This window comes from Lepidochelys kempii, chromosome 1 (assembly GCF_965140265.1).
Source record: "Lepidochelys kempii isolate rLepKem1 chromosome 1, rLepKem1.hap2, whole genome shotgun sequence".
NCBI classification, from domain to species: domain Eukaryota; kingdom Metazoa; phylum Chordata; order Testudines; family Cheloniidae; genus Lepidochelys; species Lepidochelys kempii.
Genome location: NC_133256.1, coordinates 297,661,683 through 297,677,190, shown reverse-complemented (window position 1 = coordinate 297,677,190; position 15,508 = coordinate 297,661,683). Strand labels below are relative to the sequence as shown.

Genomic DNA, 15,508 nt, shown 5'->3' with positions numbered 1-15,508 from the left:
ACAGAACAAGGAGTAATGGTCTCAAGTTGCAGTGGGGGAGGTTTAGGTTGGATATTAGGAAAAACTTTTTCACTAGGAGGGTGGTGAAACACTGGAATGTGTTACCTAGGGAGGTGGTGGAATCTCCTTCCTTAGATATTTTTAAGGTCCGGCTTGACAAAGCCCTGGCTGGGGTGATTTAGTTGGGGATTGGTCCTGCTTTGAGCAGGGGGTTGGACTAGATGACCTCCTGAGGTCCCTTCCAACCCTGATATTCTATGATTCTGTGATTCTATGATTCCAGGCCATTTTCACTTGGGTAACTGCAAGCTATTGGTGCTTAATAATATATAATAATAATAATCAGAAACTCCTTTACTGAAAATGTCACTGGGACCTAATGGCTGTATGTCACTGGTTCACATGCAGCTTAGATATGGACTGAGCAAAATTCACTACCATGTGATGTCAATTTATTGGCTTGCAATGTATGAAATGATTTGGTCTCAGATGAGTTCTTTGCTGACAGATGTCCAGATTGTTGAAGTTGTTGGAGTTACTCTGCGGGCTTGTCTACACATACAGAACTTCAGCGGCACAGCTTCCCCGATGCAGCTGCACTGCTTTAGCGTTTAGTGAAGACGCTACCTATGCTGATAAGAGAGCTTCTCTCACTGGTGTAGGTACTCCAACTCCCCGAGAGGCAGTAGCTATGTTGACGAGAGAAGCCATCCCATTGACATAGCGTTGTCTGTACCAAGAGTTTGGTTGGTATAGCTGAATGGCTCAGGGTGAGGACCTGAGTCTGTAGTGTAGACCAGCCTCAGCTTATGCTGGAGTAAATGAAAGCAAAGTTGGCACCAGCCTGAAGCTCCAATACTAACAGTAACAATGTTTAATTGGTGTGTTTTTGAATGAAGAACTGTAAACTTATCAACTCTGAAAACCTAGCATATTTTAAAATCTCTTTAAAAATGCAGGACTTAGATTTGACTTTCCTGTTCTACAACTTTCACAAGTTAACCTCACAATTTTTAAGTAGATAAAACAAAAATGCCACTGGGGTGCTGTTTCATCAGGTAAGCTCAGACACCCAGTGTTTCCCTGACTTATGCCTAGGGCCCTACCAAATTCACGGCTATGAAAAACATGTCACAGGCCATGAAATCTGGTCTTTTGTGTGCTTTTACCCTACACTTCTCAGATTTCATGGGGGGAGACCAGTGTTTCTCAAATTGGGGGTCCTGACCCAAAAGGGAGTTGCAGAGCGGTGGCAAGATTATTTTAAGGGGGTCACAGTATTGCCACCCTTACTTCTGCATTGCCTTCAGAGCTGGGCGGCTACTCATGCCCACCAGGGGGCCTTGGACCTCTGTTTGAGAACTGCTGATACAGTGTTTTCGGTAGCCATGTAAATGACAATGTGTGTGTATTTGGAAAGTATTTTAAACGGAAGTGGAGGAACGTGATGTCCTGCCGCTTTAAATGGTTAGGTTCTCTGAGCTCAGTGCAGAGTTTTACTTTCATTTTAGTTTCTATTTTGTGACCAGAACAATGAAGTCACGACAGGCGATAGCTGTCTTTCTATCAGTTTTCCCTATGTCTATTTCCTTCTCTGCTGGGTCTAAATATAACAGCTCTTTAACATTTTCCCAGTGTAACCCTTCTGCCCGTCAGAGTTGGCAGCAACAAGGGCCGGGTTCAATATCTAGGGGTTCCATTCCAATAACACAATGCAAACTGGCTCGAGCCCCCACCCAGTGACCTGGGACAAATATATACCACCCCCGCTGGGCGCCTCCAAGAGGCAATACTTCCCCTCTCGCAAGCACATAGTCTGAGTGTAGCAAAAGTCTTTTAATAACAGAGAGAAACAATGTGGCATTATGTTGGGGAAACACCACCAACCGGATTCATAACACAACCCATGAGCAAAAACAACCCCACCCCAGGCAAATTGGGGCATGCCCTTTTCCCTTTGGTTCTTGAGTCCAGCAACCCCAAAAGTCCAATGCCCCAAAAGTCTCTGTCCCTGGTCAGGGCAGCCCCAGAGTTCGAAAGCTTATCGGCGGAGCTTTACCTCCCAACCTGGGTGGAAATGGGACGGGGGTAAGAGGCACCTTACGTGATCTGAAGCTGACCGCCCCATAGCTCCATAGCGGCGCTCCGCTCCGCTCCGCTCCACCAGCCGCCCCACGAACTCCTTCGCTCAGCTGCGCTCCGCTCCGCCAGCCGCCCCACGAACTCCTTCGCTCAGCTGCGCTCCGCTCCGCCAGCCGCCCCACGAACTCCTTCGCTCAGCTGCGCTCCGCTCCGCCAGCCGCCCCACGAACTCCTTCACTCAGCTCCACGGCCCACAAGCAGCTCCTGCCATCCACACACTGCTCCGTGTCGAACTGCTTCACCAGCCGTCCCGCAAACTGCTCCACAATATATCTTCAGGCTCCCCCACTACTTAACACAACACTCAGTGATTTCAGCTCTTAGGTGAATTCAGCTTGTAGTAGGGGAGCCCCAGTGCTGGTGCACTGTCAGCCCAAAGTGAGCTCAGCAGCCTATAACTAGACTTCTAATGAAATCAAAATTAGCTCTGATATTCCACAGTGGAGAGAGGAGGAAGTGCAATCAGCATGTAAGGCCCTCACCAAGGGGCCCATGCCACCAAGTATTAATACTTGTCCCCAGCCTCTCTCCATTCACACAGTTTTGGAACCCATGACCCTTGCCTAGCGAGTGCTACTTAGATGATGGTGAATCCCTCCATCGTAACAAAAGGCCACGTACAGTTCCAAGCACAGTTCCCATAATCAGGGTAATAACAATTTATTCTTCCTGCCCCAATAACAGAGACACTGGGGATCCCACAGCAGCCAAAGTGACCGTTTGGGCAGCTATGGTCTCATTCTAGGTGTGGTGGGTGTGCCTATGCAAATGAGATCGGCCCCTGAAGTTCTTTTCCACAACTTGCCACACCTCACCACCAGATGTCAGGGTGGAGCTCATCCTGACACTGCTTACACCAGTAAGTGGCCCCTGCCCTCTGGAACTAGAGAGCTCTGTGTTCTAGTTCTGCTCACTTCAAAGTGCAATCCTGGATTGGGTTTGGATCTTCTGTCTTAAAGACTCACCCCTTCCTGGTTTGACAAGCCTCACACGTGTACCAGGTTGGGCTGATTGTGCCCACAGAAGTTCGTTAACCCCTTCCTGACTTTTTTTAATAGAAATATCAAACTTGCCCAATGGGCAATCATGTGATGCCATAGCATGCTGTATGCTAGCAGTGTCACAACCTGTCGTGTATGTTCCCTGGAACATTCCAATAAATTATTAAATGAGGAACCTTGAAAATCTCTGTATGACATATTTACCTGACCTCTCCATAGACTCTCCCTCCAATGGAGGTCCTCAATGGATGATATCACCCACATTACTCTATGCAAGTGGAGAGCTGGCTGAGTTCTGCATCTTTGGTTAACTTGTGAAAGAGAAATAATATGTACATATCTAAAGTGAGATTATTTCTCACTTATTAATGTAAGTGATTTACATGATGAATAGCTTTGTTATCTTTTTTATTTAGAATATTTAGTATGTAATTTTAAACTTAATGCATCTCTCATAATACTATTTGCAAGTCTTTTAAATGGAAACTCCTTCACTGCTAAATATGTTTATTTTGCATCGAGGAATCATAGAATCATAGAATATCAGGGTTGGAAGGGACCCCAGAAGGTCATCTAGTCCAACCCCCTGCTCGAAGCAGGACCAATTCCCAGTTAAATCATCCCAGCCAGGGCTTTGTCAAGCCTGACCTTAAAAACCTCTAAGGAAGGAGATTCTACCACCTCCCTAGGTAACGCATTCCAGTGTTTCACCACCCTGTTAGTGAAAAAGTTTTTCCTAATATCCAATCTAAACCTCCCCCACTGCAACTTGAGACCATTACTCCTCGTTCTGTCATCTGCTACCATTGAGAACAGTCTAGAGCCATCCTCTTTGGAACCCCCTTTCAGGTAGTTGAAAGCAGCTATCAAATCCCCCCTCATTCTTCTCTTCTGCAGGCTAAACAATCCCAGCTCCCTCAGCCTCTCCTCATAACTCATGTGTTCCAGACCCCTAATCATTTTTGTTGCCCTTCGCTGGACTCTCTCCAATTTGTCCACATCCTTCTTGAAGTGTGGGGCCCAAAACTGGACACAGTACTCCAGATGAGGCCTCACCAATGTCGAATAGAGGGGAACGATCACGTCCCTCGATCTGCTCGCTATACCCCCTACTTATACATCCCAAAATGCCATTGGCCTTCTTGGCAACAAGGGCACACTGCTGACTCATATCCAGCTTCTCGTCCACTGTCACCCCTAGGTCCTTTTCCGCAGAACTGCTGCCTAGCCATTCGGTCCCTAGTCTGTAGCTGTGCATTGGGTTCTTCCGTCCTAAGTGCAGGACCCTGCACTTATCCTTATTGAACCTCATCAGATTTCTTTTGGCCCAATCCTCCAATTTGTCTAGGTCCTTCTGTATCCTATCCCTCCCCTCCAGCGTATCTACCACTCCTCCCAGTTTATAAATATCATGAAGAGCAAAGCATGGGATGTGAGTGAAGCCAAATTGTATGTAAATTTTTTTATATGAGAAGTACAGTATTTATTCTTTTATTCTTGGGTCAAATGTGGTATAGATCTCTCGGATGCAACATTTTGGTTATATTTGAAATTCTCTTTGTCTCTTTAGGAAATGGATTCTTAAAGTAAAAATGCATTTATTCATTTAGAGATTTAGTATTTTATTGAATATTACATAAATGATTCAGTTTAGTAGGGAAGAATAGTCTTTATTAAACTATTAGCTTTTTCTCAGCCTTGAGTTAACATCCTAAACACATATATGTAATCTTCCTCACTCATTCCTCTTTCCTTTCCCTCAGACAGTAGGTCTTGTTCACTAACTCTCTAATACATCATTCTTTCCACCTCTCCTACATCTAACTGGCAAAAAAATGAGACTTGTAATTCATTATCAGTGCAGCTCCCTTGGTAGCTGTAGTGTAGACAGGGCTCAAGCATTTTTTTTCCAGTTGTTTCATATAAGTCTGATCAGAGTTCAGAGTAGGATTAAATGGAGCCCTGCTTCCATCTGTGCTACCTTTTCTGGGGCTGCACCAGTGAGGAATTCCAAGTTGTATTTTTAACCAGTATAGACAAGACCTCTCTACCGTCTCATCCCTGAGTTCTCCACTGTGCCCATCTCTTCCTTCATTCCTCCTAGACACACAGTCCCTTATGTGATCTTTCTTCTCACTTCCCCAATCAACTATGTCTTGATCTCAAAATATAGACAAACATTTGCCGTTTGAGCTCTGGGGGCTTCCAGAAGTGGTGGGAGAGATCCTGCAGCTCCCGACCGTCTCATCTGAAGTATGACTTTCTAGTCCCTCAAAATCCTCCAGTCCCACTGCAGCCTCATCATACTGGAGTACTCATGCTGTTTGCATATCTCTGGTTCACACTCAGCTTGTAATGGAGAATTAAATATTCACATTATTTACCTCTCTTGATTTGTATCCTGCTCATCTGATCTTCCTAACCCAATCAACTGGAGCTGAATTCAAAATGTATGCTAACAGAGTCGGCATTATATAGCATATTTGGAAGGTGTTCAAAACAGTCACTTGCTATGGTATAATAATGAGTGCAGGTGAAATCACGAAATATGAAATGGCGTATTTTGTAAGTAAGTTGTAACATCATCTGAATCCCAAGATAGAAACAGTTAATCTGCCACTGTATACTACATGGTTGAATGTTTGTTGGTGGAGGTGATTGTTTACAGAAGTTCCCAGAAGCTTCACTCAACTTTGCAGCCCAATTACTATAGGCCCTATACACACACTTCGTTCCTACCCAAAAGAGCTTACAGTTCAGAGGTGAAGCATTTGAGGGTGGGGGGTGACCCCACGTGTCCCCCCTTCCCCCCCAATTTCTGCCAGGCTTTGCCAGCAGTGCTCCCATCCCTGCATGGCAGCTCCTGGGGCTCGTCAACGGGGGAAGGCAGCAGCAAAATAGTTGGGAGCTGCAGGGAGAGCCACTGCTTTTGCTGCTGCCTCTCCCCACTGAGCTAACCTCTCGGGTTTGCAAATAGGGCCGCTGAGCATAAGAGGGTGTGTGCTGGGGGGGAACCTTTAAATTGTGCCTCCCACTATCAGTAGATACCTGTTGTCTGTGTTACAGTATAAGATATATTTATGTGGTTTAATAATACATGAATTTTAAATAGTGGTATGCTGTAAAAGTAAAGAGAGGAATTCATTTTTCAGCTGCTCTCGCCATCTTTCCGGTTCTCCTCTGCTTCTGTGACAATTCTCTCTCCTCCTTACCTGGATGTTGTTATAAATGAATTTGCATGACCACGCTGCAGCATGTAGTACCTCTTTGGAGCTGCTCCCAGTTGAGGCAATGGAAATTTGAGTAGACTAGGATCAAGCTCTTTATCAGTATCTCAGATATTTTTCTAATAAAAATATTGGCCCAAAAATGTGGGAATTAGGAATAACAAAAATACCATCTGTGTATTATTGGACTTTTTGTTGTTTTATAGAAACATAATTTTTATCAACCTATGGAATGAATGAAATAGCTGATACTAATTTATTAGCTGAAATTTTAGTTACATTCAGTTTTCTCATTTAGTAGAGAAGCTGTAGCAACTCCATGCTCTGGAGCAAGAACTTTGTTCGGCTGGGAAGTGGCCCTGGTATCTGGCTTGCAGCTTTTGCTGTACCCATGAAAATTTAGCTACATTTAGCCAATTATAACACTTTGAAAAATATCAGTTCACATTCTCTCATTAGAGACTTATTAGAGTTTGTCAGTTAAAATCTCTTAACATTCCACCTGCGCTGAGCATGCTCTCCACCAGAGCATATAAATGTGCATACTGCAGACTATGGAATGCACATACGCCCTGTGCGTGCTACATCCTAGGGCTGCAGGGGCTAGACAGGAATGCCCTGCAATTGCTCTTCCCGACAGCTGGGGACCACTGCGTCATCAGTCACCAGAACTAAGAGCCCCTGCTGGTGCCCTGACAATGTGGAGAAGGAGGGAGAAAGCAGCCTGACTTGAATGCAGGGAGCGAGGAGGGGAAGAGAGAGCAAGGTGAAGAGGTCAGGAGCTCAGGAGGAGGACGGGCCTGGGGGATGAAGCTATTTAAAAATGTGAATTGCTCAGAGAACCTTAATTCTGGAATTTCCTAACATGTGAATCTTGACTTTTCAGTGCAAGCATGAATGTAACCTATTCCCATCACATCAACTTTAACTTTCGTTTAACAGCTTTTTGGGGATTTAATTGAATATACAATGATAAATTTACCTTTGCCTGCAGCATCTTACATCAAAGTGGCAACATCATTTTTCTTTTCCAAGGGGCCTGAATAAAAGGAGAGCAATTTGATTTGGAGAGGAAGGCTCAGCTTCATTCTCTTTCATATTAGTCTTTTATCTGTACAGTAAAGATTCATTCCATACATATGAAAACTTGGTGTTCTGTAGATCATAGGAAAAGGGACTATTCAGCTTTAGGTCACTCGTTTGTATTTGTCCCAGCCCACATGTCCTCACTATCAGTGCTGGCAGTATGTTGGCCTATGTCAGATGAGTTGGTCTCAAATGCATTCCTAGTCGACAGATCTCCAAATGATAAATACCTCCATCAGACCTGGCACTAATTGTCACCCTAGTTGGTAATGTCAGCAGAGAGGGTAAGAAATGAATGGAAATGGAATCTAAATTACCTTCTCCTTCACCCCAGGGCAAGAATGACCCAGAGAAGAGTAGTGAAGGGAAGCCAGCACTGATGTCCATGATGTGCTTGTTTTGTTGATGCATGCAGAACTTCATTTTTTTAGGGCTAGCAAACCAATAGCATCCACACACACAGCATGTTATAAAGGGTGTGCCTTTTGTATTTTTTATTGTTTGTTTCTTAATGAAAATCAATACAAAATTAATAGGTGTGGATGATGTAAATTGGTTCAAGAGAGATTAATAAGACTGGGACTTTTCAGCTTGGAAAAGAGACGACTAAGGGGGGATATCGTAGAGGTCTATAAAATCATGACCGGTGTGGAGAAAGTGAACAAGGAAGTGTTATTTACTCCTCATAACACAAGAACTAGGAGTCACCAAATGAAATTAATAGGCAGGAGGTTTAAAACAAACAAAAGAAAGTATTTCTTCACACAGTGCAGTCAGCCTGTGGAACTCTTTGTCACAGGATGTTCTGAAGGCTAAGACTATAACAGGGTTAAAAAAATAACCAGATAAATTCATGGAAGATAGGTCCATTGATGGCTATGAGCCAGGATTGGCAGGGATGGTGTCCCTAGCCTTTGTTTGTCAGAAGCTGGGAATGGGAGACGCGGCATGGGTGCGACCACAAGATGATTATCTGTTCTGTTCATTCCCTCTGAAACACCTGGCATGGGCCACTCTCAGAAGACAGGATACAGGGCTAGATGGACCTTTGGTTTGACCCAGTATGGCCATTCTTATATTCTTATGTAAGATTTACTTTCTTAACATATTAATTGTGAACATATATTTTTATTTCAGAGGATGGAAAAGGATATGGCCCAGTGTTTGAGGAGCAACCCATTGATACCATCTACCCTGAGGAATCTACAGATGGACAAGTTTCAATGAACTGCAGAGCTCGAGCAATCCCTTTTCCAACTTACAAGTAAACCTTTAGCTTGGTTTTGAATTACAGGGCTTGCCAGGCATTTCAGACCCATTTCATTTCACATTTCAAATATAATTTGCTGATTATGAATGAATGAATAGTTTAGCAGGTGGCTATACAGTCTTCTTAGATGCATACGAGTTGAAGTTTGTGCATTTTTTTCATTAAGAAGACAGTTTTCCTTATGCTTGCAATGATGTCTAGAGAAGTCCTGGACAGAAAATATCAATTGTGTTTCATGAAACATTTTCAGGTTTCTTAATTTGTTTTTGGGAGCCTAGCTGTGATCTTTGGAGACCGTCCTTCATTTCCTGTCGGTCAAAATCAGGGACACCATTGTCATCCTAGACATGAGAAGCTTTTTAATGGAATTTTTTTTAAATGTTTCTACCAGCTAGTCTAGAGTTTCGCGATATGAACACTGTCATAATAAACCTCATATTCTTAATGAACCAGTCCATGATGATTGATTCTTTTGTGCAAGTGTAGGATCTCATGTCTTCCATAGGTCTCTACAATAGGCTCAACACACATCAAAGGACACACTCTGGAGCTTATCTTTTGTCATGAGAGCATGGTAGTTACATTCTTGTCATGGTCAGATAAGCACCTCCTTCAAAGTAGGGAGAGACTCCTAAGTCCTCTCAAGGCGAGGGACCCATTTCATTCATCTGCTCTCACAAACTGACAGAATTAGTCTTCTGTCAAGAGTTGTATGAAGGAAGACACAGTTGAGTCACTGAGCTATTCTGTCAATGTCTATAATACGCTTATGATCATCTACTGTACTGTACCATCAACACAGTACCTACCAGAAGTTCATTTTCACCTCATCATCCTTGCAAATCACTTGATTATACAAAATACCTATGATAAATGGAGAACTTGAGAGGAGACTAGAACACTGGGGCTGGACAATTCATTCTGATTCTGATCCTTCGTAACAGAGAGAGTTCTTGCATTCTTATAGTATGGTGATGGTGGAGACTAATAGGGCTTTTTTCCCCCTCACCCCTAGGACTTCTTCAAAGTCCAAACCAGCAGGATAGCTGATGTGGTGAACACCTTGGGGAATGTAGGTTTTCCACTAGGCTGTTGATTAATTGCAGTTAACTCACGCAATTAACTCAAAAAATTAATTGCAATTAATTGCAGTTTTAATCACACTGTTAAACAATTGAATATCAATTGAAATCTATTAAATATTTTGGATTTTTTTTACATTTTCAAATATACTGATTTCAATTACAACACAGAATACCAAGTGTACAGTGGTCAATTTATATTACTTTTGATTACAAATATTTGCACTGTAAAAATGACAAAAGAAATAGTATTTTTCAATTCACCTCATACAAGTACAGTAGTGTAATCTCTTTATCGTGAAAGTGCAACTTAGAGATGTAGATTTTTTTGTTACATAATAGTACTCCATAACACAACAATGTAACACTTTAGAGCCTAGAAGTCCACTCAGTCTTACTTGTTTAGCCAGTCGCTAAGAGAAACAAGTTTGTTTACATTTACAAGAGATAATGCTGCCCTCTTCTTATTTACAATGTCACCTGAAAGTGAGAACAGGTGTTTGCATGGCATTTTTGTAGCCAGCATTGCGAGGTATTTACATGCCGGGTATGCTAAACATTCATATGCTGCTTCATGCTTTGACTACCATTCCAGAGGACATATTTCAATGCTGATGATGCTTGTTAAAAAAAAATGCATTAATTAAATTTGTGATTGAACACTTAGGAGGAGAATTGTATGTGTCCCGCTCCATGATTTTACCCGCATTCTGCCATATATTTTGTATTATGGTAGTCTCGGATGATGACCCAGCATATGCTGTTTGATTTAAGAACACTTTTGCTGCAGATTTGACAAAACACAAAGAAGGTTCCAATATCAGATTTCTAAAGATAGCTACAGTGCTCGACCCAAGATTTAAGAATCTGAAGTGCCTTCCAAAATCTGAGAAGGATGATGTGTGGAGCATGCTTTCAGAAGTCTTAAAAGAGCAACACTCTGGTGCAGAAACTACAGAACTTGAACCACCAAAAAAGAAAATCAGCCTTCTGTTGGTGGAATCTGACTCAGATGATGAAAATGAACATGCATCGGTCCATACCTCTTTGAATCGTTATTGAGCAGAATCTGTTATCAGCATGGACGCATGTCCTCTGGAATGGTGGTTGAAGCAGGAGGGGACATATGAATATTTAGCGTATCTGTCACTTAAATATCTTGCAACACCAGCTACAACAATGCCATGCAAACGCCTATGTTGTAATTCTCACTTTCAGGTGACACTGTAAGTAAGAAGTGGGCAGCATTATCTCCTGCAAATGTAAAAAAACTTGTTTGTCTGAGTGATTGGCTGAACAAGAAGTAGGACTGAGTAGACTTGTAGGCCTGACAGTTTTACATTGTTTTATTTTTGAATGCAGTTATTTTTTGTGCATAATTCTATATTTGTAAGTTAAACTTTCATGATAAAGAGATTGCACTACAGTACCTGTATTAGATGAATTGAAAAATACTATTGCCTTTGTTTTTTACAGTGCAAATATTTGTAATAAAAATAAATATAAATTGAGCAGTGTATACTTTGTATTCTGTGTTATAATTGAAATCAATATATTTGAAAATGTAGAAATCACCCAAAAATATTTAAATAAATAGTAATCTATTATTGTGTAACAGCGTGATTAATTGCAATTAATTTTTTTAATTGCTTGACAGCCTTATTTTCCACTCAATAACAGATCTGAGTATTTCTTGCTGAGATTTTTTTTACTTATTTGCAGTTAGCATAATTCAACAGCATTCTTACTTGCTGGTATAGTTACCTCAGAACAATGTCTTCATTTTCCTGTCTATCCAACAGTCTTCCTTAGGCTTTTTGGTCACTTTGATGCCTTCAACCACTCTGTTTTGGAGATAAACAGTAGTCCAACACAAAACCTTCAGTCCTTCCCTGAGCTCAATTTTTAGCTCTCCTGGTCTTCTCTCCAGGTGCATGCTGGTCTCTTCCCTATTTATGCAGGAGTTTGTCTATACTACCTGTCTCCAAGTGTGGCAATCCTTCACCCTTCCATGGGGCTCAAATATCCTTATGTCCTTCTTGGGCCTCTAAGCTTTGTTTCAGGGAATTGCCTTATCACCTTGAAAGGTGGCACCACAAAGGTGACAAGTGCCATCCCTCTACTTCAGACCTCTGACAATAGGGGTTTAAGCCAGAGGTTGTCCGCCCTAAGATTCCAACTGACCTGTTTTTCTCGGGTCCACTTCAAATATTATCTCCTCCGGTTTTTCAAATACACAGCATCCAGAGTCCTACCATATCCTGCCTCCATACAGGCTTTTTCTGAGTACAGAGCTTTGCTAGCTTTCTTGGCAGAGAGCCCTTCTCTAGGCTGTCCCTCCCCTGCTCTCTCTAGGTCTCTAGACTTCCTACCTCCATCTGGATTGGCCCTAACCGAGCCACCAGCTTCTGATATAGGCATAGAGGTCACACAGCCCCACATTTTTGTTAATATGGCACCCAAAAGTGTGTTGAGCACTTTACAGAACAAATACAAAAGTGTTCCATGTCCTGAAGAGCTTACAATTTGTTTTAGCTGTGACACGAGTGTAACAATGGTTCTTGAAAAGACCTGCACTCCTTAGAAACTTTTAGCATATGAGAAGTCCGACTGAACTAAATAGGACTTTTTCTTGTGCATAAAGTTACTCATAAGTATTTGTAGTATTGGGATCAGCTCGAAGAACTGCATGAGGAGAGAATGTTTACAGTAATAAGATCCCATGGTTACGCAGGTATGGTTTGTGCACATTTTGAATGAGTCTGTTAAGGTCTATTTTTATGATACTTAATTTTAAAGTAACCTTGTTTTACAAATATCAGGGGGTAGCCATGTTATTCTGTATCCACAAAAACAACAAGGACTCCGGTGTCACCTTAAAGACTAACAGATTTATTTGGGCATAAGCTTTCGTGGGCTAGAACCTACTTCATCGGATGCATGGAGTGAAAATTACAGATGCAGGCATTATTGTACTGACACATGAAGAGAAGGGAGTTACCTCACAAGTGGAGAACCAGTGTTGACAGGGCCAATTGGATCAGAGTGGAGGTAGTCCACTCCCAATAATAGAGGAGGAGGTGTCAATTCCAGGAGAGGCAAAGCTGCTTTTGTAATGAGCCAGCCACTCCCAGTCCCTATTCAGGCCCAAATTAATGGTGTTAAAGTTTGCAAATGAATTTTAGTTCTGCTGTTTCTCTTTGAAGACTGTTTCTGAAGTTTTTTTTGTTCAAGTATAGCTACTTTTAAATCTGTTATAGAATGTCCAGGCAGATTGAAGTGTTCTCCTACTGGCTTTTGTATGCTCCAAAAGAAAATACAAATGTTTTACAAAGGAATATAAATAATATTGTGTTCACACAAAAGAAAAATTCAAGCTGGATCGAGGAAACATGACCGTCTACTGACCTCAAACTAACAAGTTCAGAAGAACATGTTTACTATGACTTTTTCTTCTGATTCGCCACAGATTCCAGTTTGTGAAGAATGTTCTGGTCTGTTTTGTCGTAGTTTAAACTATGTATGTGATAGCTACCCTTGTATATTTCTGCATATATTTTATAATGTATTAATAATGTCTACATGTGGTTTCCCTCACAGGACTGAAATAACATCTTTTAATTCCCATGAATATAATTGAAGATTTTATTACAATTATTATTATTATTTATTACTTCTGCTGCTATGGAAAAGCCTCTTGTTTGAAAGTTACTGAGTTTTGATTTTGTTCGGGATGTATTTTTATTAAACCCACTTCACACGATTTTTCTCTCCGTTTCAAATTTCAATACATAATTAACTTTAACTTCCCAAATGGTAACTGGATTTAAAACAACCTTTCAATAGTTCTTTTTGTTGAAGAAGCAAGCAGAGAGTAATCTGATTTTCAAAAAGTATTGTTTGCCAGTAGATCTTGATATGAAATTGTGTGCATAGTTTGAACTTCGTAGGTTTATATGAAATGATATATTTCCTAGTTATTTGTAATACCTTTCCGTTGCCTTCAAGCAAGCTTTTGGGCTCCCTCTGATGGACACAATAATACCTATACATTCCCATGAAATTGTGTAGGCAGTTCAAAAGTATTGGGTCATATTCGTTTCTGGTGTAACTCCATTAGGGTGACCAGATGTCCTGATTTTATGGCGAATGTCCTGATTTTGGGGTCTTTTTCTTATATAGGCTCGAATTATCCCCCACCCCCATCCCGATTTTTCACACTTGTTGTCTGGTCACCCTAAACTCCACTGAAGTGAGTAGAGTTACACCGGGGATGAATTTGGCCCACTGAGTTCATGTCTTCTTGTGGTTGTATTTTATGAAATAAAACAGCAGTGCCACATCTGCACAATCAAATGCAGGAGCTGTCCCATCCATTTACCCACCCAGTCTCCCATGCAAAGTGCCCTAGTCATTCGTCCAGCAGTCAGGGTAGAAGTCCCCAGCAATTTTGTTATTTAAGAAAATGGCAGTGTTAGAACAAGTCTGACTCTCTTTTCACTGGCATTACTAATACTTTATGCCTGAAGTAACTTCCTTGGCCTACACATCCTCAAGTGAATGGGGGAGGATCTGGTAGAGATTAGGTAGTAACTCTGTTGTTACATATTCCAAGGGTGCACCGTGGGTGTTTTCTTGAGCTACTTGACCCCCACCTTCACCCCCGTATAACTCTTTCAGTCTTACCTCACAGATGGTGGTTCTTCTCACCTTGCAAATTGGACTGGCCATCATGTTTCTAGAGAGATAATTTGGGCGAGGTAATTTTTTATTGGACCAACTTCTGTTAAAAGATATTACCTCAGCCACCTTGTCTCTCTAATATACTGGGACAGACATGGCTACAACTACTCTGCCATACATCATGTTTATATGCCATTCAGGCAGGTCAAATTTGAGAGCCTTGTCTGAGGAAAATTAAAATAAAACCATTTATCATAATACATGAATATAATATCATAGTTATTTACAATTAGTAGCAAGTTGTGAACCCACATAGGAAGAGTTTTCTTGCAAATAATTTTTTGCAACCATCACATCATCTTTTCTTTTTTTAATAGGTGGAAACTAAATAACTGGGATATTGATTTAACAAAGGATCGCTACGGTATCGTGGGAGGCAGACTTCTTATCAATAATCCAGAGAAATCAAAGGATGCTGGGAAATATGTTTGTATAGCATCGAATATCTTTGGAACTGTCCGAAGCGCTGAAGCGACTCTAAGTTTTGGATGTAAGCAATTGTTAACTTTAAAACAGATAAGTACATACTGATTAGGTTTAAATGGTCAATGTTTCACTGTATTATTGTTGCAGCATTTTACAGTCATTGCATTGTATCACTCTGTGAAAATGGTATAAAGTGCCTTCTTTGACAGACCAGCAAGTAGTAAGTTTTTAAAGCAGCTTATACTCTTCATCCTGCTGTTGGCATTACAACCATCTCAAAGGCCTTAAGTTTATATCTGCAAAGAGGGTCACACAGCTTGTTTAACCAGAGAGGGGGAATTCCCACAATCTTGAGGCATATAGTGTCCTAATTTTAAGACACAATGGAACCCATGGGGAAGTTGTCAGAAGAGAGAGACAGATAGGTTCACATGATGAAGGTCAGCTGTCATCCTTGTCAAAACAGATTGGAAGTTCTTGAAGATGGATGATGTGTCATTTTATAGTGAAAAGAATGCTGCAATCCTTATG

At 41.4% G+C, this 15,508-nt stretch overlaps 1 protein-coding gene across 3 annotated transcripts in view; it reads left to right on the top strand.

The window, feature by feature from the left end:
• The window catches only part of CNTN1 (contactin 1), a 432,541-nt gene that overhangs the window by 251,113 nt on the left and 165,920 nt on the right, over positions 1–15,508 (top strand). For all 3 annotated transcript variants that reach the window (XM_073328045.1, XM_073328044.1, XM_073328043.1), the window contains 2 exons: positions 8,594–8,720; positions 14,869–15,041. In XM_073328045.1, coding sequence (XP_073184146.1) covers positions 8,594–8,720; positions 14,869–15,041 — 300 coding nt within the window. The remainder of the gene's footprint in view (positions 1–8,593; positions 8,721–14,868; positions 15,042–15,508) is intronic.